Source organism: Zea mays, chromosome 7, assembly GCF_902167145.1.
Source record: "Zea mays cultivar B73 chromosome 7, Zm-B73-REFERENCE-NAM-5.0, whole genome shotgun sequence".
In the NCBI taxonomy this organism is placed as follows: Eukaryota; Viridiplantae; Streptophyta; class Magnoliopsida; order Poales; family Poaceae; genus Zea; species Zea mays.
Window position 1 is genome coordinate 102,264,764 of NC_050102.1, and position 22,321 is coordinate 102,287,084.

The following is a 22,321-nucleotide window of genomic DNA, read 5'->3' on the forward strand; positions in this document are numbered from 1 at the left end:
GCAACAAATGCTGCCGCTATGGGTTTCTATTTATATCATTATATGCCTAGTGCATTGCAACTTGGCGGGCCCCATTTGTCATTGACTTTCGCTATTCTAGCGAAGGGAAGATGTTTTTTCGAACCTTTGGCTAAAGGCCTTCGTTCACGTCGCAGTCTGAATTTATTAGATACAAGAACAAATTAATACTGCGAGGGGTTACTTTTGGGGGCCTTTGTCTTCCGAAGGTCCTCAAAAACACGACTAACATGCTTTCCAGTGTAATATACTGTCACAGGAAGCTTCGGCTCTGAGATGAAGGTGTACATAGTATGAAAGGCGTGACCTGGAAGAAGGATGGACCAATTCCGAAGCTATGGATGGAGAAGCTTCGGCTTAGCACAAAGACGATAATGGAGAATGAAACCGACTTAAAAGGGAAAAGACTGTTTAGTCCTCGACAGCTTACCTTTTAGCTAATAGTAGATGTCAGGGACATGAATGTAATTTTACCCAGGTTGCGTCATGTGCCTATAAATAGATGAACAGTAACACCGCACTGTTCATGCTAGCTTGTAATCGCTCGCACGTCACTCTAAGACTTTTATCTTCTGTCGAGCCGAAGGTACAAATGTAATTTGATATTATTAATGTCTGTCCATGATCAAATAATGATAATATGAATAATATGATGGCTTGATATAATCATTCATGTCTTCTTCTATGTCTCTGTTCATATTCTTACATATTGAGATGATGAAGATATATCCTTCATGACCTTCGTCTGAAGATTATTATACCCTAAGGGAAATAATGCTTCGAAGGACGAAGATCTTTAACCATTAACATTTGTGTTGCCTTGTTCTTAACTCATAGCATTTGAGAACAAGTGACTAACAATGGTAATCTTACATTACTAGTGATATACAATAATAAAATTAATTAATATTAAAAATACTAATTATAAATACATTACATTATTGGGATTTTTAGAGTCCAAGATATGACTAATGTAAAAAATATTTAGAGTCCAAAATACAAATATACTTGATATACATATTTTTAAATATATATATATATATATATATAATATTCAACTAAGTTTTTATCAACATTCAACTATAACTCTCAACGACATATATAGATTAATTTCTTCAATATTTTGACTTAAATTTTGGTGCACACATTAATGTAGGGTATTCATTCATTTTGAAATGAAAATTGTGTATTTCTTAGCATATTACTATTTTATACCAATTAAATAAATTAGATACCTATTTATATAAACTGTAAAATAATATGTAAATGTGGTCAAGGCTTGACATATATTTAGAAGCGTGACATATATTTTTATTGTTAAACATATATATTTTTAATAATGAATATGCTCATAAGGTATCTATGTGATATGCTTATATTTAACTTGTAACATGATTTTTTTTGTCAACTATAAACCCATCGATAAAACAAATTGGTAAATATTATGACGCTATGTTCCAAGTCATGTGAATATCCAAATCTGAACTTGAAATATTTGTTTTGTATTTTATCTGATAATATTTATATCTATATCCGTATTTAAATTAAAATGTAATAAACAGTGACATTAAAATCCGTATCCGTGCGTATTCGATCCGAATCCATGCATACAAAAGTGCCCCTCGAGGGCATTGGACGCAGAATCCTTAGGACTCGGTCATTTGTCTATGTGAGGGCCATGGAATGTCGAGTCTTAAAGACTCGGATATCTATAAGGCAGTATACTCAATGTCAGAGATAGTACTTGTCGGTGTTTTGACCCGAGGGTCCTAACCAACGAGTGAATTTGTGCTATGTGTCCCCGTTCAGATGGGTGATGCAAGAAGACATAAGATTGATCCTGGTTCGAGTAAGAGAAGGCCTACTTCCAACGAGTGGGGATGAGACTTATATTTTCTTGCACCTAGATGCTCATAGTACTGGTCGAGAGAGGGTGTGAGTCCCAAGTCTCTGAAAGTGATAGAGGCGAGTGCCAATATCGAGGGTGAAGAAGGAAACGATGAAGTCTTGCCTCCCCCCTTTGGGGACCCTGGACTCCTCCTTTTATAGTCACAAGGGGGAAGCCCATAAATATAAGGGTTGTCGTATTGCTGTTGTGTTTAGAGGAGACGAACTCGAGCCCCTGTAGAAGTATGGGCGACGGGATGGCCCTTGTCCTGGTCGTTGTCTTTGATCAGGAGAAGAACGTTTGATCCTTGTAACCGGCGCTTTCACCGGGTAGAGAGCCAAGACCAAGGTCGAGGGCTCGGACGCATACCCGAGCCTGTCTTGTGAGGGGCACGAATGAGACGTTTGTAAGTATGTCAAGTCGTAGTGGTTGAAATAGCGTTCGGCATGGTAAAAAGTGCATGGTAATCCAGCTCGTGCGTCAATCGGGATGGTAGAAAACAGATTGGACACCGGCTTTTGGGTTTCTATAGCCATCCTGTCTTCAACACGATAGGTGAGAGGGTCAGCGGTGTCGCGCTTTTCCCTATTGGTGTTGTGGACCGTGGCTGGGCTCGAGCGAGATAAAGATTCTTTCGAGGTCGAGGCCGGGTCGGCACATGGATATGCAGCCGTACCTGGAGTAGTCGGAGTGGTCTCCTACGGGATTCGCGGGAGAGTTAGTGCCATTTAATGCGTTCCTACCAAGGCAGTTGGCTGAGGCCAAGCTCGGGCGAGGCGGAGTTTTCTCCCGAGGCCGAGGTCGTGCCTAGTCGTCGTGTGTCCTGCTCGGAGCTGTTGAAACAGTGACCGAAACGGGGAATAGTGCCCGGTATTCGCGCCCATGCATCATTGTAGGCCCTGAAGGTAGATAAGAATGTTGTCGCGTTATCCTTTGTTGACTTTAGTGCCCTCAGCGGGACAAGCGTTCATACAGGTCGCATTTAAGGCATGTTTGGTTCACTGCCTAACTTACCACATTTTGCCTGACTTTTCTGTCTAAGCTTAGTTCTTCAATTCGAACGACTAACCTTAGGCAAAATATGTCACAGTTAGTCACAAACCAAACAAGCCCTTAATGTGCACGCCCTAGGGTTTTAAGGAGCCGACCAAGGCTGGGATCATACCGGGACCTCGGGCGAGGCAAACACGCCTTTTCTACCCAAGGGTGCCCTGGGGGGTGGTGTTGTGTATCCACACAGATATAGCGTTCATTCAAGGTTGGGCTTGGGCGAAGCGTATTTGTGCATTTGGTACGTGGAGCCTCAGGCGAATCGTGATTTGGTCCTATGTGACCTTGGGTCAGGGAGCGCGTTGTTTCTATGCTTCCCTGGTACTCGAGAGTGTTGGTACATTTAGAGATGTAATCTAGATATCCCTAATTATGGTACCCGATAGAAGTCATTGACAATACTATCACATACGGAGTCTGAAAAAAAGCAATATATTACATTCATTACGGAATTTGGTGTTTCACAAGTCTGTACATGAGCTCCAAAACAAGACAAAGCTAGGCATGAAATCCGACAAGCAAAAACAGTTATCATAGCACCTGAACATGTCGTGTAGTCTGGAAGTTGGATTACCCAGCGCAAAGTTTTTCACACTTAAAATATGCAAAAAAACATGAAACAAGACCCAAATAAAAAAAATTGGAACACTCACCAAACTTCAGAAGAGTTATTACAAGGATCGACAAGAAGTCCAGATAGCAGAGCACTCGCCTTAGCTGCTGCCTGCTGCTCCTCCAAGCACAGAGCACCCGCCACAGGGTGAGTGACCACGTCACTGTCAGGATTCATGAAACCTTAACAACATCAGAAACTAATGTATTGAAACCAATACCATGTCCGAAACATATTACTCAACAAACTCTGCTAAAAGCTAAGCCACAGTTGAAACACAACGTTCTTCAACATGTACAGCTCTACAGCTGATTCTATTCTCAACTGTTGCAAGGTTTCCAGATAGCAGGGCACACACCATTCTGACACACGCAAATTTTGCTTGTTAAGTGTTACATGATCCAGGGGCCTAACAATTGTCAAGATCCAAGGAGTTTCTAATTCATCTACCAAGGTTCTATATATCCTGATTGAATGAAGTCCGATATGGCATATGGTGAAGGAGATATCAGCCTGATTGGATGGCTGCGCGTCCATGCGCAGGCTGCCGCCGTCCTGGTCAGCCAGATAAGATAATTTTGAACGTATGGGTGGATGCAGGTTAATAACATTAAATTGACTTATTTTGCATTCACTCATGCAGGTTATGACTCCCACATACAAGCAACCAAACATAATCTCAAATAAAGTCGACGCATACGGTGATCCAAGATGAGATGGTGCGGCCGTGCGGGTAACCAATCAGGTGGATTGTCATTTTGTAGTTCCTTGTCCTGTGGGAGGGTTGGCCTCAGGCATGGCATAAAATGCAGAAGTTTCTGCATCCAGTAGGATTTGCCTCAGATGCTTGTCTTCCAGATGTTCCTGTAAATAAGCCATTATGTGACAAAGAGATAGAGAGAAAAAATAAATAAGAGGGTGATGAGAGGCAATGTCCATGTAAAATCTAAGGAAGGCTTGACTCATGTTTAACAGACTCATACAAACATCCACCAACAATAATTATTAATGTCAGAGTGAAAGAGATCTGAAACTCAATCCCTGAACATGCATATAACCATACTACTTCTGTATCACAATTCCGAAAGATGCAGGACAGCATTAATTCAGTATGGCAGTCAAATACTCCATAAGCCATGATTGTAGTTGGCATGATCTTCAAAATTACATTATGTAAACTAAATTATTTATAGAAACAAAGGCGTTCTCATAGGAAAGTCCTTTCTAACAAGAATATAAGGGTACTACTTTTGTACCACAAAACGTATACATTATTGACTAATAGATGATAGAAAGAAAAACAAAGTTAGTGCAAGTAGACAAATATCACGAATATAGATCGATTTCAATGCTGCAAGTAATCAATCCATTTGTTTTTTGAAAGATTTAACCAGTCCATCAATTTCACTGCCAAGAACATTCGACTCTAATAACTGGTTGATGGCTATTTCTAATTTCTATGTCGGATTGTAATATAAATTGATAATGTCACTTACTGTGATATAACCATAGAGTGTATAGTAGTGTTCTTAGTAACCAGGTTCCGGATCGATGGGATCGAGGAACGAGAACATGGTACGCGGTACGCTACTAAAACTAGGATTTAACACTACGAGAACTAGATTGTTCCCACGTTTACCGGAACGAGGAACGTGGCCAAGTTCCCAGTTCCCGGTTATTCCGGGTTACTAAGGTAGTGCTATCAGAAGTGAACATTGTTGGCTCTGTGACCTTTTCAATATATATAGTATGCAAACTACTGAGTAGAGTTCACTGACAATAATAGAGTTGCCAGGTTAATCTATTTGGTTCTGTAGAGATTTTTCTTGCTCAGTAATGAATTATTCAACTAAACCCAAGTTTCTATAGTCAATTTAAGCCCCTGGACCAAATTAGGAACACATACAAAAAGGTTTTTGTTGATTCACGAAAAGGTTGCTTAGAATCGTGATAATGGTGCTCCCAAATTGAAGTAACTACATGATCAACGACATCTATCTAAACGCAACCACCCTGAAGAATTGCAGCCAAAGCTACGACAGCAGAGCCAAGTACGCAATCCCTCTTTAAACAAGTGCAGCCACCCCCGGAGCACAGCCCAACCATAAGATGAAGATGAATCGTGCTCCTGCGGCCAGGGAGTAAGAGATGCAAGGCGGAGGCAGGAGCGCGGGCGAGGGGGGTGGCGATTACCTCGAGGCAGGCGCGGTACTTGTGCCAGTGGTCGGCGCAGTCGTCCCTCTGCCACTGCCCCTTAGCGAATTTCTCCGCGTACCACCGGTTGAAGCAGTCGTGGTACGCGGTGCGCAGCTCGGAGCACGCAGCCGCCGCCTTTGAGGGCGCGGATGGCGTCGTCGACGAAGTTGATTTGCTCCGGCCGAACACCATGCTTGGAGGCTAGTTGGATCGATCGAATCAGAGAGCAAACTGTTGTGTTGTATTCATGTGCCTGTGCTGTGTACCCCAATTGCTCTGCAATTCTCGCAGAAGGAAAGGGACCACGGAGCACAGAGACACGCAGTCGCCGGCTGGCCAACCAGGCGGCCGCCCAACGCGCCTCCGACGACTGTGACGCGCGGTGCCGCGGACAGCCCGTAGCAGCAGGCGCAGAGGACCTGGTGGCAACGGGCGGCCGCAACCCCTATTGCCCAGTTTCCGGACGATGGTGACGCGATGGGCGGCGTCGCGGCGGACGGCGGGTGGAGCGATGGTAGCAGGTAGCGGCGCGGCGGCTAGGGTTCAGCAGCAATGTAGCGGCCAGCCGAGCAGGGATGAAGTCGGATTGGAGCGCTGCCGCACGCTGACTCGCGGGTTTGGGCTCGGCATCGGGCATCGGATGTCTTCCTCCTCAAGGTTGTCAGTAAGAATTTGGCCCACAGCCAGGGTTACCTCAGGTTAGGCCAAATATTGGAAAATATGCGGTGGGAACTATATTTTGGTCATTTAAAAATTCTAAAACTTATTAACACATCGATTGTTCATATAAATCTATATACCCTCATGAAATATATGTATATATACACACATACACAGATAGAAGTATTAATATTTATCTCTAGCAATATAAAGTGGTAGTTTTGGCGTTCGTATGTCACCCCCTCCCCGCTTAAATAGTAAAATTAAATTAAAATTATACATAGGTAGGAATTTAAACCTAAGACTCTCTTCAGCAATAACCCGTAAACGCTCTTGCCCCCGTAAATGTAGGGGTTTGTCATCTACGATATCCCTCTAATAAAAGATTGTAAAAGGTCTTCTAAAATTTAGATGATGTCATGTGTCCACTAGAATTAGAGGTTGTACTCTTGTGACCGCTCGTTCGCGTCTCGCGTCTGCGCCACGGGCGCCATCGATGCCAACTTTTTTGCATTTTAGCCTTTTTTGGGTTTTTTGCACAATTATGGCATTTGCAGTTTCATTTCAAAAAATTGACCCCAACCTCGGCGCCATCATAATTGGCGCCGAAGTAACGTATAGTGGCGCCGATATAATTGGCGCCAGCTATGTCTACGTGGCAGGCGATGTGGCAAGTTCCAGGGGGTCAGCGCCATAGATCTTGGCGCCGACCCCCGGATCTCACCGTCTAGGGAGGTTGGCGCCAAGATCTATGGCGCCGACCCCCTGGAACTTGCCACATCGGTTGCCACGTAGGAAAAGTTGGCGCCAATGGTACTAGCGTCGCTGTGCGTTACCTCGGCGCCAATGATGATGGCGCCGAGGTTAGGGTCCATTTTTTGAAATGAAACTGCAAAGGGCATAGTTGTGCAAAAAACCCAAAAAAGGCTAAAATGCAAAAAAGTTGGCCATCGATGTCGTGCAGGCACACGTCTCCCCCCATTACCCACAACCATGACCATGGAGGAGGAGCCCTTCACCAACACGAAGGTGGTCGTGCAGTGCGTGTTTGTCGACACATACGAAGACGACGACGTGACAGCGGGCATCGAGTGCCTCGTCGTCGACGTTGTAAATTCACCGGCTAAGGCCGCCGTTATCGTCGTTGTCGAAGAGTAAACTCCAGGCGAGTGGCAGAATGCACCTGCCTAATCCTAAGAACAGGGGCTACCTAGGGTTTGACTGAAGAGATGGATGAACACAAGAACACACAAGGATTTATAGTGGTTTGGATGGCCAGAGCGTAATACCCTACTCCCATATGAGTTGTATTGTTGAGAGCTTCAGAATGCCTAGGTCTAGACGGAGATACCTAAGAGGGAGTTCGAGTGAGTCTGTCCCTTTGTATTGTATGTGCCATCTCTTTTATAGTCCAAGGGTGGCATGTTACAAGGAAGTTGGACCCCCACAGGTGTGTCTAGTGTTCCAGTATTAAATATATATATATATATATAACATGGAGTTATAAGTGCAGAAGCTGGCTAAGATCTCCTCCTCGTCCGTCGTGCGTATTTTTCGACCAGAAATGTTTTTCATCCCGTCTGTCAGCCTGGGGCCATAGCGTGATGTTCCTGTTATGCTGATGTCGTCGGAGCTAGGCAGGTTGACGTGCGCAGGACTTAATGCGATATCTCTATGCTGTCAACTCCAGCTTATACTGTAGTGGGTGTATCGTCGACTAAGTGACGCTTCATGATGTCGTCATCCACTCATACGAGATAACCACCTTGGTAACTCACGTTATCCTGAGCAAGCATTAAATGTGCATAGTGTGGCTACGTCGTCGTGTGTCTCGGTAACGTGTAGAGCAGTCTTGTCGGCCTATTCGACATGTCAGACATTTGTCGTGCTCTGTTCGTGTGGCAGAGCACGCCATGGTTTGCCTGCATTAAATGCGGGCAGTGGGCCTACAGACGAGGGGCTTGCTTCTAACTGAAGGCTTATGCCATGTGGTAGCGCCAGACCCCTATCTAGGTTGAGGGCCCACGCCAAGGACGTTGGCCGGTTGTAGGCTCTGGACCCACACAAACCGGGGTCTGGATGGTACATAAGGAGATCTGATTATTACAGGTGTCCGTCCAGGACCCATCCTTGGTGACCCGAATGGCATTTATGGGGGTCTAGGCCTTTACCCTTGGGGGTCCGGACACATAGGTGTAATCCCTAAGCATGCCCTCTTCTGGGGCATGTGGCAGCACCGATACCGTCCCAAAGCAGAGGACTAGTATGAGGCTAGTGGCCCTATCAGGCGAAGCTGATCCTGAGTGGTTGGACTGCTCAGTTCCTTAGCATGCATTTAGGACTAATCGCACGGGTATCTGCCTTGACATAGTAGAAGATGGTACCCCAATCACGGAGTACCGACAGCCGTGAAGCCAACGCTGGTGCTGACCATCGCGGTCGTGGCGGGTGTGAAAAAACCTAGAGGCGGTGAATAGGCTAAACCTGAAAATTACCACCACAAACTTCGAGATAATGTTAAATCTACAGTTCAACTAGTGCATGCTAGTTCAACTGCTATAAAGGCAAGTTGAACTACTCTGAACCAGTCCAACTGCTAGAATAAATCTAGACTATGAACTACACAAAAAATAGAAGATGGATCTCTTATAATAGAAAACGCGAGAGATAAGCTAAGTGTGGATGGTGAAGAATACGGGAGTTAATTCACCACAAGATCCACACGACGAATAAACCTATATGTCTATCTTGCCAAATAAAATCACAGTCATAGATCAAGCAAAAACACAAGACACAAGTTTTTATCCCGAGGTTCGGCCACACCACAAAGGTGCCCTACTCCCAGTTGAGGAGCCCACAAAAGGGTCGGGTCTTTTTCAACCCTAATCCTCCATAACCCATCCACCAAGGTCAAAGGTTTCTTTTCTCAAACTTGCTCACAAGAGCGGGGAATACAAACTTCTTGGGGTCGTCCACAAATTTGGAGACTCCCAAGCAACCTCAATCCGTCTTGAAACTCTAGGGTTTCAAGAACAAAAATAACGCACAAGATGTGTTTGCAACAATCTCAAGAGATGAGAATGAGAGGGGAGAGGAAAACCAAATCTGAGAGTGTAACACCCCGTCCAATCCCTGGATCGGCGGTACTTACTCCTGGCAGCTCTCTAGGATCATATATTGTCCCCACAGACCAACACGAGTCTTTTGTGCGCACTTTGTCCTCACTCATGCGCACCCGAGAAAACTTCCCGGTCGGTCACCCATCCCAAATTGCTCCAAGCCAAGCACACGCTTAACTTGGAGGTTCTTTCGAGATAGGCTTCCGAAAAAGAAGATGCACCTTGTTGATATGATTACTCTATTAATTCTATTAAGCCTTGGGCCAGGACATCCCATCCCAGGGGCCAGGATATCACAATCCACCCCCTTAGAAGACCAACGTCCTCGTCGGTCAACCCCAATCCAGGAACCTCCCCTCTTAGCCACGTCTATGTGTCTAGTGTCGTTATATGCCATGCCATGTGACCACTCCGGGCCCACATGCGCCATGCGCCATATACTCGAACCCCTAACCCACACACGCCCGTGAAACCGCGAGGGTTGGCTCTGATACCACTTGTAACACCCCATCCAATCCCTGGATCGGCGGTACTTACTCCTGGCAGCTCTCTAGGATCATATATTGTCCCCACAGACCAACACGAGTCTTTTGTGCGCACTTTGTCCTCACTCATGCGCACCCGAGAAAACTTCCCGGTCGGTCACCCATCCCAAATTGCTCCAAGCCAAGCATGCTTAACTTGGAGGTTCTTTCGAGATAGGCTTCCGAAAAAGAAGATGCACCTTGTTGATATGATTACTCTATTAATTCTATTAAGCCTTGGGCCAGGACATCCCATCCCAGGGGCCAGGATATCACAGAGAGCACAAGCACAAACCTCACACCAAAGGTGTTCCTTCAATCGATTTGAATCGAGCACTAGTTTGGGTGTGAGAGGAAGAAGAAATGTGCCTTTGTGTCAAGTTAGGTGTGCAATGAATGTGTGGGTGACCAGTAGTTATGAGGAGAGAGATGTGGGGGGCTATATATAGACTCTCCTCAAAAAGAGTCGTTGGGCTGGATTTTTCGGGGGAGGACCAGTTGAACTGCCCCTAGGGCCGGTTCAACCGCCCCTGTCTGACTGTCAGCCTGTCAGCCAGTCTGACTGACAAACTGCTGGATAGTCTGGTCAAAAAGTCCTGACACCGGTTGAACCGACCCTTACCATGAAGAACGGAGTGTTTCCATGCAAGGCCTGGCTTGGTTGGGTTTGCAGGCTCCAAACTACATATGGTAGTTCTCTGATCCATTTCCCTGCAAACTTTTTGCTCTTGTCGAACACCTTTTTCCTGAGTGCATCGAGTATCATCCCATTGGCTCTTTCCACCTGCCCATTAGCTCTTAGGTGTGTCACTGGTGCATACTTGATTTGGATGCTCCTCTGCTCACAGAAATCAAAGAACTCTGAGCTAGTGAAGTTAGATCCCAGGTTTGTGATGATGCTGTTAGGTATCCTGAATCTAAACATTATATCTTGAATGAATTTCACTGCTTTTGTCGAGGTCAAAGCGGCGATAGGTTTGTACTCTATCCATTTTGTGAACTTGTCAATAGCGACGAGTATGTGAGTATACCCTCTTTGAGCTTTTTTGAATGGTCCAATCATATCCAGCCCCTAGCACGCAAAGGGACAGGTTATAGGAATAGTTTGCACATGTTGGGTGGGCAAGTGTTGTTGCTTCGATAGGAACTGGCATGCTTCGCATTTCTAAACCAACTATGCCGCATCATTCTTTGTTGTTGTTGTTGTTGGCTAATAGAACCCAGACCTGAAGGCTTTCCCTACTAATGTTTTTGATGTTGCATGTATGCCACATTGCCCTGCGTGGATTTCATCCAGTAGCTACCTTCTTCTGGCTGAATGAATACATTTCATGAGGACTCCTCCTGCACCTCTTCTATATAGCAGACCCCCTATGATGGTATAGTGGGTCGACTATCTTGCGATGCGCTCTGTCGTGGCCATGTCATCCAGTTCTTCCTCATTTTTTATATACCTGATAATTGGCTCCCTCCAGTCATTGGGATCTGTTTCTGCTTGGTCTAAGGCGTTGCATTCTTCAGCATGCTCTACGGTGACGCTTGGTTGCTGTACCTCTTGGACGAAAATCCCAGGTGGAACCTGGGCCCGACTGGACCCCAATTTTGACAATGCATCTGATGCTGCATTGCGATCCCTTTCCACGTGGTGAAATTCTAAACCCTCGAATTTGTCTTCCAGCTTCTGCACCACATCGCATTATCTATTCATTGAGTCGGTTGAGCAATCCTTGTCCTTGTTTACCTGGCTGATGACTACTAGCGAGTCGTCGTATACCATTAACCTTTTGATGCCTAGTGAAATGGTGATGCTCAGCCCGTGAACTAAGGCTTCATACTCCGCGGCATTGTTTGATGCTGGAAACAGGAGCTAGAGCACATACTTGAGTTGGTCGCCTCCAGGGGCAATTAAAAGGATCCCCGCTCTTGCCCCCTGCAATCTCAACGAGCCGTCAAAGTACATTTTCCAGACTTCAACAGCTTCTAGGTTTTCTGGGACCTTGTGCTCGGTCCATTCTGATATAAAATCAATCAGTGCTTGAGTTTTTATTACAGTACAAGGTCAGAATTCTATGTCATGAGCTCCGAGTTCACATGCCCATTTGGCTGTTCTTCCAATAGCTTCCTTATTGTGGAGTATATCTCCTATTGGGAATCCTGTGACTACTATGACTTTGTGGTTGTCAAAATAGTACCAGAGTTTACGAGCAGTCAGAAGTACTACATATAATAGCTTCTGAACTTGAGGGTACCTTATCTTCGAGGAACCGAGGAGTTGGCTGATAAAGTAAACAAGATGTTGTACTAGGTACGCACACCCTTCTTCTGCCCGCTCGACTACCAATGTAGTGCTTACCACATGAGTCGTGCAGGAGATATATAGCAGTAGGTCCTCGGTTGGCTGATCGGTGTAGCTCGGCACTGCAGCTTGAGTACTGGTGGTGCAGTCAGAAACTTCTTTAGCGCTTTTAGGGCTTCTTGAGCTTATGTGGTCCATTGGAATTTATCCACCTTCTTGAGTAATTTATAGAATGGCATTCCTCTTTCGCCAAGCCTCGAAATGAATCGACTTAGCGCTGCATGCACCTAGTGAGCCTCTGTACTTTCTTCTATGATCGTGGTGGCTCCATTACCCGAATTTGCCTCTATTCCTCGATGGCTGACGATAAACCCAAGTAGCTTTCTAGCCGGTACTCCGAACATGCATTTCTCAGGATTCAGCTTCCATCGGTAGCGCCTCAAGCTGTTGAAGACCTGTTGTAAATCCTCGATGAAGTTATCTGGGTTTTCAGTTTTGATTACTATGTCATCAACATAGGCTTCTACTCGCTTTCCCTAGTGGTCGATTAAGCATGTTTGGATAGCCCTTTGGTAAGTTGCTCCAGCGTTTTTGAGGCCGAATGGCATGGAGTAATAGCAGAAAAACCCAAAAGGTGTGATGAACGCAGTCTTTTCCTCGTCTTCTTTTGCTAGACTGATTTGGTGATATCCGGAGTAGCACTCAAGGAAAGAGAGCATAGAACAGCCAGCGGTGGAATCGACTACCTGATCTATCCTAGGGAGTCCGAAAGGATCTTTCAGACAGTGTTTGTTGAGATCGGTATAGTCGGCGCACATGCACCAATCAACTTTATTCTTTTTTAGTATAAGAACAGGATTTGCCATCCGTTCAGGATGTAGTACTTCTCTAATGAAACCTGCTGATACCAGGCGAGCTAATTCCACCCGAATGGCCTCTCTTTTGTCGGGCGTGAAACATAGCTTCTGCCTAATCGGTCGTGCCTGGGGGTACTCTTTGAGTTTGTGCTCGGCCAGCTTTCTCGGGACTCACGGCATGTCCGCAGGTTGCCATGCGAACACGTCCCGATTGTCTTGCAGGAACTGGACGAGCGCGCTTTCCTATTTTTCATCGAGGCTGGAACTGATGATCGCGGTCTTGCGTTCATCAAAGAATCCAAGGTTGATTCTTTTAGTTTCTTCAGTCGGTCGCATAGAGGTCACGCCGAGGCTTCATTTGAAGGGATTGTAAAGTCCTCTTGCACCGGCTTGCCATCGACTTGTGCGGGAAGGGCTATCGAGGGCCCGATAGTGAGTGTCGTCTGAATGGCACCCCAGAAGGATTCTGCAGTGCCTTGGAAGCCAGCGTGCATGGTGATGATCCCCTGAGGTCCTGGCATTTTGAGTATCATATATGGGTAGTGCGGGATGGCCATGAATTTCGCCAACCTCGGTCTTCCAATAATGGCGTTGTGCCCACAATAGAAACGTGCCACCTCAAACCTCAAGAACCCAGTTCGGTAGTTCTCTGGGGTTCCAACGGTGATGGACATGTAAATGTGTCCAAGTGGGTACTCTCCTTCGGTCGGCACGACGCCGAAGAAAGGAGTATCCGACTCAGTGAGATCATCGATGGCAACCCCCAGGGCCTGAAGTGTTCAGGGAAAGGTGACGTTGATTCTACTGCCACCATCCACCAGTACCTTCTTAACCCGGCTTTCCCGGATTACATGGTCGATGAGTAGTGGATAGTTGTCGGGGTGATCGAAGTTAAGCCACTGATTAGCTCGGCTGAAGGATATTGTGTGCTCCGACCATCGGTAAGGAGCCGGAGCATTGTTTGTGGCCACTAGAACTTGTCGATCATTAAGTTTTTGTTGCCTTCTACTTTCTTGTGCCCCATGGCCTTCAAATATGACGTTGACCTCCATGTCAATGCACAAGAAAGCTCCACCTCTCCCCCTTCCTGTTGCTGAGGCTGCCTAGGCTCATTAGGCTCCCCTCGAGGCGGAGGAGGTGGCAGCGGTTGGAATGGTCGGCCATACCCAACGGATTTTTTGAAATCCCTGCAGTTTCGTAGGGTGTGCCACATGTCCTTGTGGTACGAGCACTGGGAGTCAAGAATCTCGTCCAGTGTTCTTACCCCTCCACGGGGTGCGCCGTGCGCTTGAGCGACAGGTGGCCCGGTGGTGTGCACCTCCTCCCGGGTCTCTTCTCCCAGCGTTTGTCTGGTTGCTTTTTGTGTCCCTTCGTGGTGCGAGTGGTACGGGCTTTGCACCTCCAATGAGGTCTTGATCCCGCTCATCCACGGTGATGTAGACGTCCGCCTCCCTGAACAGTTGTTTAGAGGTGGTGGGTGCTTTTTGAAGTATGTCTCGGACAAAAGCCGGATCATTGGATCCCCGATAGAAGTCTTCAATCACAGTCGCCTCAGCGACCTCAGGGATACAGTTCCTCATTGTTTGAGACCTTTTGAGGAATGAACAAAGAGTTTCATCATTTTGTCGCCTGATGGATTTGAGATCCCACGGCTGTGTCGGTATATCGGAGAGGGACTAGAAGTTCACGATAAACCGGCGACTGAAATCTCCCCAATCGTCGATGCAGTGTTGAGACAGATGTCGGAGCCATTGTAGCGCGTCCTGTCCTAGAATGATGGGCAAGTATGTTGTCATGACGTCCTCTATTGCCCCAGCAGCCTGGGCAGCGATTGTGTAGACGGCCAACCAACCCCCCCGGTCCTGCTTGGGCTCATATTTGTCGACGTTGGAGACTTTTAAATTGGGAGGGCATTGGATGACTCGAAGGCGAGGGGTGAGAGCGGAGGCACCGCACGTATCCTCTTGTCGATGATCATGTCGTCGATCCCGGGGAGGTGAGCGAGTATTAGGTCGCCTTGACTGTCCCCAGGCCGGACTATTGGTTGAGGCTGCTGCTGACTCGATCCGGGTTGCGAGGCTGTGTGCCGGCACACCATGATCTCGGTCGTATTCCTCCCGGCGCCTTATTTCATTCTCGTGCCGACGATCGCGTGAAGCACTAATATTGCTCTGTGTGTCTCATCGGCTGTTGATGGCGTGACGCAGGTCGTTCGGTGGGTGGGCGAGAGATAGAAGATGATTGGCCACCTGAGTAAGCACCCGCCGATAGCCCTCCGCGTTTGGGGTTCGTGGGAGGCCATCGGCTATCTACGCCAGGACTCCTCCAACTTCGCTCGGCGTGTTCAATGCTCAGGCAAAATCAGGGTACAAATTTTGGGCGAGGAGCGGATTCTCCCATTAGAGCCTAGCATCTTGTTCGGCTAGTTCCCGCTTGCGTTCCTGAGCTTGACGGTGGTCGCGGTGACGGCAATTGTGCAGTTCTCGATATGCTCTTTCGTCGAGGGTCTCCCCCATCTCTGAGGCTTTGTCCCAAGAGACGGGCTGTTGCGGGTCCTGTTCTCCGACTTCGTGATGTCACTGCACATTATGACGCATGTTTCTCCGTCGCCGAGCATCATGCTGGGGAGGTTCCTCCCCCAGCACGGTGGGTTCATCATCAGATATGGGCGATGACTCCAGTCTCCCCTGAATGAAGAGGATGTCGGGGAAGAAAGGAGCTGGTGCAGTGGTGTGCTTCTTCTCATCATCCTTTGAGGGCAAATGTGTCGAGGTGATTGTCCGTTGTGCTTTCCTTCCTTGGTGCGACATATCCACTTCCCTTCGCCGGGCGATCCGTGTCCACTCCTTGGTAGGAGAGGTGGACAATGGAGTTCGCTAGGTTGGGGAGGCCATGGTTGACTGGCCTTCTACCCTCTGGGGACTCCTGAGCCTAAGCTTGCGCGGGACCATGCCCTGTCGCACTGTTAGCGGGGGCACGACTCACAGTTTCACTCTAGCTTCCTATGGAATTCTCGAGGAGCATTTCTTCTTGGGTGGAGTCGCTATGTGGTGCATAGTTTCATCTACATTCGCTACTGAAAGTTGCCTAGAGGGGGGGTGAATAGGCAAGTTAAAACTTTTTCAACAAAAACTAGAAGCAAACTGGGTAAAACTGAATTGATCTCGAAATTCACCCAGTTAACATTGGAAATGAGATGTTCTAAATGATCCACAGGGTTCAAAGTAGTAGATCTGAGAAGGGCACTTCTCAAAATCCACACACCAAAAAGATATAAACAATCTTCCACGGAATGGTGAGAGAACGAAGAACATGAACAAACACAATGAGCAAGAACGCAAGAGACACAAGATTTATCCCGAGGTTCGGTCACACCACAAAAGGTGCCCTACTTCCTCGTTGAGGCGCCCACAAAGAGCCGGGTCTCTTTCAACCCTAATCCTCCCTTTGCCGACCACAAAGGTCAAGCCCACACAATAATCTTTGCTCAAACGAGCGGGTAATACAAACTTTCTTGTGGTCTTCCACAAGATTTGGAGACTCACAAGAGACACCTAGTCGTCTAGGAGCTAGAAGCTCCAAGAGTAATGAATCCACAAAGAACTCGATGTAGTACCAAAGCTCGAATGAAGAAGAAGAGCAAGAGAGATTTAGAGATGAAGCACAAAACCGCAGCTCTCAAGCTCACTCAAAGATTTCTCTCCAAAGATTTGAAATGGGAGAGGCAAGAGATGTGTGTGAGAGAGAGGGAGGTGTTTCTTGGGTTAGAAATGGAGTTCAAATCGTGCTCCCTGCTATGGGGTGAGAGGTAGGAGTGAGTATATATAGTTGGAGCTCAAAACTAGTCGTTGGGGCCGATTTTTCTGTTTGAGGGCGGTTGAACCTCCCCCTAGGGCGGTTGAACCTCCCCTGGCAGGCCTGGCAGCCTGTCTGCCAGTCTGACTGGCAGACTGACGCGCAGACTGACCTGCAGACTGGTCAGGGTTGACCAGACCGGTTGAACCGCCCCTGACACCTCTGGCGACCTGTTTGCCAGTCTGACTTGCAGACTGTTGGTCAGAGGTCAGAGGGGTCAGAGACCAGCTGAACTGCCCCTCAGGACCAGTTCAACTGGTCTTGACCAGAGAGTTTAGGAGAGAAAACCCCAGCTCAACTGCCCGGAGGCAAGTTCAGCTGGTGTATGGTCAAAGAGGTTCACAGCTGAAGTTGAGTTCAGCTGAGGTTGAGAAAGCTCAACTCAGCTGAAGTCTAGCTCAGCTGAAAAGCTCAGCTGCAGCTGAAGAAGCTCAACTCAGCTGAAGTCAAGTTCAGCTGGAAAGCTCAGCTGCAGTTGAAGAAGTTCAGCTGCTTTTCAGCAAGAACACTCTAGGTTTCTCAACCCTAACCACGGTCAACCATAGAACGTTAAAGAGATTTTTGCTTTTCAAAAATAGCTTTTGAATATAGAGGTTTGAGCTTTGGCAAACACCAACCTTCTTTTTGGATCCCCCTTTATAGTACGACGATTCCTATACTCAAGTTAAATAAAATATAATGAAGTAAACTCCTTGAGTCATTGGTGTCTCATGTGTGATTTCTCCATGGCATTGCTTCATAAGGATCACAAACATCTTTGTCTCACCTTTTGAAGCAAACACAAATCAAACCCTGTGACTTGTACCATATCACCTTATATGAGTTCAAATCATGGCTTCAAGTCACCTTACTGATGCATCAACATGTTATAACTCTTCATAGCTGATTGGTTCATCGACTTAGTGCAAGTACTCTCTTCTTCACCTTAGCCATGGTACCTCGGTCTACAAGCCGTCGCTTGGCCTTCACCTTCGCTTAGTTCCTCGAAGCCCTTTCCTTGCTATCTTCACCCTATCAAGCCATTCTTGAGTCACATCATATTGAGCATCCATTGGGAGAATCATTTCTTCAATATTATGAACCTTGCTTGAATGTCTTCTAGATATAACTGTTAAGATCAATCAAGCTCTAGTTTGATTCTCATAGAAGCATATATGGACTGATAGTAATATGGTCAAGCCAATTCACGATTCCTCATATCTTATTCACTTTGGCTTGACCTATCCTCTTAATCACTTCATTCTCTATTTTGATCATATGTATGTAGTGATTTCTCAGGTCTTGTCCATATATTCAAGCCAATGTAGAGATCATATTATATCCATTTGCATTGTCTCATTGGTTATATAACCTCATGTTGAACCTTTGTTCACTGATCATTATACACTATTCAAGTATGTTCATCATACTGAATTTCCTGTTCAACACTTAGCAAACTCGTTAGACCTTTAAATGTGTTGTTATCCAAATCACCAAAACTCACAAAAGGGATGAATGCACTTTCAGCTACGCATGAGATGGTCCCGCAGCAAAAAATAGCTCTCGGGCTGAAGGTGATCTTGCTCTTGAAGATGATGGCCATGGAGTTAGCGTTGATCGACGACACACCCCTACCTGGTGCGCCAGTTGTTAGTGTTTTCTGTCCGGCCGCACACCTAGGGGTACCCTTGTGGTGCTTTTGGGTAGGACGGTGTCGTGGATCGTAACTCGATGGTTCGCGCTTGGGCACGAGAGAGAGAGAGAGAGAGAAGCAGTTTTTCAGTAGGTTCAGGCCGCTTTGAGGAGCGTAATACCCTACTTCCTGGGATGGCTTTGTATGTGAGTGGTGCTACAGGTGGTGTCTACCGAGCTGTGAGATGCTAATGAGATGAAAATGGAGGGGATTCTCCTTGGCCTTATATACACGACCGTAGGGTGCTTCCCGCGTACATGCTGATCATACGTTTCTTTCTTATCTCCTAATTAATAGGAAACAACCTTCACTGTCCCGAGTAAAACTCGACGCCTTCGATCCAAGCTATCCCCGATGTTTGAGGACGTCGGGCGCGAGAAAAACGAACGGCCTCAACACGATCACGCCCAACCCACGACTAGTCCGGGCGTGGACCCATCGCGCTCCTGGGTCGGTCCGCTTCCATCGTTTCCCTTTGCCTAGCCCACGACGTGATGTCACAGAGGGGCGACTGTCACGTGGCTCCGGGCAAAGTTTTTGCCCCTGAGTGGACCCGGGGGATATCCGTCTCCCACAGTCACTAACCGAGAAGTTTTTCTTGGGTGCGCATGAGTGAGGACAAAGTGCGCATAAAAGACTCATGTTGGTCTGTGGGGACAATATATGATCCTAGCGAGCTGTCGGGAGTAAGTATCGCCGGTCCGGGATTGGACGAGGTGTTATACTTGCGCTACCGACACCATTGATGATCAAACTCGTAGTAGGGGTTACAAGCAGTTGAGAGATAGAGGAGAGGCTCCCATGTCCTTATCAGGGTGGAAGTGGAGCTTAAAAGTTGCAAGGTGGAGTCCAAGCTAAGTATTGGCTTGGCGGGGCTCCGGCCTCCTCCTATTCATCCTTGTGGGTTCGTCTCTATCTGAAGGCATTTGGTTGTCTCAAAGAGCTCTCTCCTTTCGATCGGTCCCTTTGTCTAGAGGACGTACTCTCCCTTTTATAGGCTGGGAGAGGGGTCGGCCAGCGGTGGCTTCCTTGGGAAGAAGCAGTAAGGCAATGGTAAAACCAGTGTTTTACCCCGGGTGAGGCCACGCGTACTTGTGGGGCCCGGTGCTGCCTGGTTGTCTCGTATTTATTGTGGCGAATGACGTGGGGGTGGCGATGGTCCCAAGCGTCGTCATTCTAGCTACGTCGACCCTTGGACTCCGTAGCCTTGGGCTTGGTGCGTCCCGTCGTGTAGTGCCCTGCGGGAGGTCTTTGCACTCAGGTCTAGTCTAATAGGCCATAACTGCACCGTCGGCCGAGGGGCGCGCGGGCCATTAATGCACCACAGTCCGGGGGCTCGTAGGTCATGAGCGCTATGCGACCCGAGGGGTCTGTAGGTCATGAGTGGGAAGCGGATTGGCGCCCACGCTATGGCTCGGTGCCAGACGTGGTTAATATGGCTAGTCATTTATGGCGGGTCAGACCGGGGCTGGCGCGGGATCCACTCGAGTGGTTCCCTTCCGACACATCCGACCTCCCTTATCAGGCTCCGCCACGCCCAACCCTGGGCTTGATGCCACGAGGTTTGACCTGGGGCAGGTCCTTCCAGGGTTGGCGCACCTGCATCTTCCGACTGACTAATGGGCCCCGGTGATCAAGGGCTCTTTCCTCAATGCGCTCGCTGACCGGCGGGTCCTAGGGACTAGGGATCATTTCCCTGATAGTAAGTGTTTGCTATGATTAGGGGTGGTAATGGATCACGATCTAAATATTTCTTCACAATATGTTAGGGTCCTTAATTATTTTAAGTTCAAAAATGAATAGGAATAAAGCATGATCATAATCCGTTCGATCCTTAAATTTATAGTGTAAAATCTAGAGCCCATTATGACCCCTAACTATGATATGTGTTATGTTATTTGTGTAACTGTGTATGTGTATTAGTTTAGATCTATGTAAGTGTAAATGTGAATTGTGATCTATGTATTGAAATTGTGTTTCTTGTGTTTGGTTTTGGTTTTGTTGTTGGGAGGCTCGAGCTCGTGCTTATCGTGTTGGTCCAACATGATTAGGAGTTTCTCATGTCGAAATTGTTTAGGGATTTATTAGGCCCATCGAACAACCCAATAGGAAACGAATAAGTATCTAATCCTAATTATGTCGTGCTTAATCGGTCTGTGCTTCATCATGTTCAGGTCGGACTAGACCGTATCGCTCGTTTGGACATCTATAAGAGCAAGGCTAATAAAAGAACAAATTGAAGGCTCCATACTCTTGCCACATCATCAAGAACCAATAATAAAACCAATACATATAGTAAGCTTATTATTGGATGACTCTAAATTGATTAAATTAAAGTTAAAATATTTAGTGTTTAGAGAGAGGAATTATTTTGATTGGCTAGAAAAGAAAGAGCCAACCTTAACTCATGCAGCAGGTTATAAGGAGACTCTTTCTCCTCGTAGAATGCGCTGGATCTAGGCTCCTCATGAACCACCTACTTTTTTATCTCTTGTGCTCCCCTCTGTCACCTAGGATTTTAGCGATATGGAACGTCCGGAGCCCATCTAGTCAGTCATATTCCACGTGATTGGTTGGGCCGCCAGCCACGCCCAGGCACATCGCGTACAGTTGACCATACAAAATTTGTGATTGGTTGGCTGTAGAGGATGACGGCAGCCTGCTCCCGCGGGTACTACATAACTTTTATTTAGCTCTCTCGTCTGCATGCGTGGAGATACAGCTCCGCCGCGTTTCCAGCAAGCCAGGCTGACGTGACGCAGGCGCTCCACCACTCAGGAAACCAATCACGTGGATTATTCTTGCTCTAACCTGCACGAGCCGGAGTCAGGGGAGTAAGTGTAATACCAAAAACTACGGGATAAATAGAAATGTGTATAGAATTGCATGTAATGTATTCCCTTGTTTATTTACCATATAAAACTTCCATGATCAAGTGATTAGCTCAAGTAAAAATATAAAATATGAGAAACCTAATAAATTTATGCACCTCATACTGATATTTGGTTGGTGTGGCATTTTGTTTGGAATTCAAGGATCAAAACCTTAACTGAATTTTAAAACAATGGAAAATACAAACTGAAAAAAAAGAAACAAGAAAGAGAACTCCCAGCCGGTCTCACCCTTTTCTGTTTTTCTTTTCGTTTTTTCCCTCTGGCCGGCCATGCGCATGCGCTACACCGCTGGGGCTGGAATCTGCTCACAGCAGTGCTGGCATGTGGGACCTCGTGGTCATCCCCTCAACCTCACCACTCACGTACACGCCCATGCCAGGATCTCAACAGAACCATCCACGACGACTCTGGGTTGTTGCGCTTGGAGGGCCGTTACACGCATAGCCGGACTCTCGCGGGCTCGCGGCTATATGGCCCTGGTCGCAATCGCCTCCAAGCTCACGTCACGTAGAGTATCACCCGTCCATCTTACTTCCTCGCCGGTCGATGTTGCCACTCCTTGCTGCCGGGCCGTGCGCAGGGTGTCGGCTACCGCGTCCCGGCTCCAACCTCGTCGCCGGCCAAAGAGCTCTGCGGTTCCTCCTTCCAATGGCACTCGACCGGATCTCTAGTGTGCATC

General features: G+C 47.1%; 1 protein-coding gene across 3 annotated transcripts; it reads right to left on the minus strand.

Annotated features, from left to right (window-relative positions):
- Window positions 1-3,374: 3,374 nt before the first annotated feature.
- On the minus strand, window positions 3,375-6,971 carry LOC100276365 (uncharacterized). Of its 3 annotated transcripts, none has more exons than XR_555378.4 (3): window positions 5,763-6,971; window positions 4,270-4,433; window positions 3,375-3,732 (listed from the first exon to the last, which is right to left on the minus strand). XR_555378.4 is itself a non-coding variant. In NM_001371744.1 (2 exons), the coding sequence occupies exons 1-2, from the start codon at window positions 5,955-5,957 to the stop codon at window positions 4,323-4,325; spliced, it is 306 nt and encodes a 101-aa protein (NP_001358673.1). In that variant the 5' UTR covers window positions 5,958-6,310; the 3' UTR covers window positions 3,803-4,322. The 3 variants fall into 3 exon arrangements, 1 of the variants encoding a protein (NP_001358673.1); XR_555377.4 differs by having other exon boundaries at window positions 3,375-4,124; window positions 5,763-6,968; NM_001371744.1 differs by lacking the exon at window positions 3,375-3,732 and having other exon boundaries at window positions 3,803-4,433; window positions 5,763-6,310.
- Window positions 6,972-22,321: the final 15,350 nt, after the last annotated feature.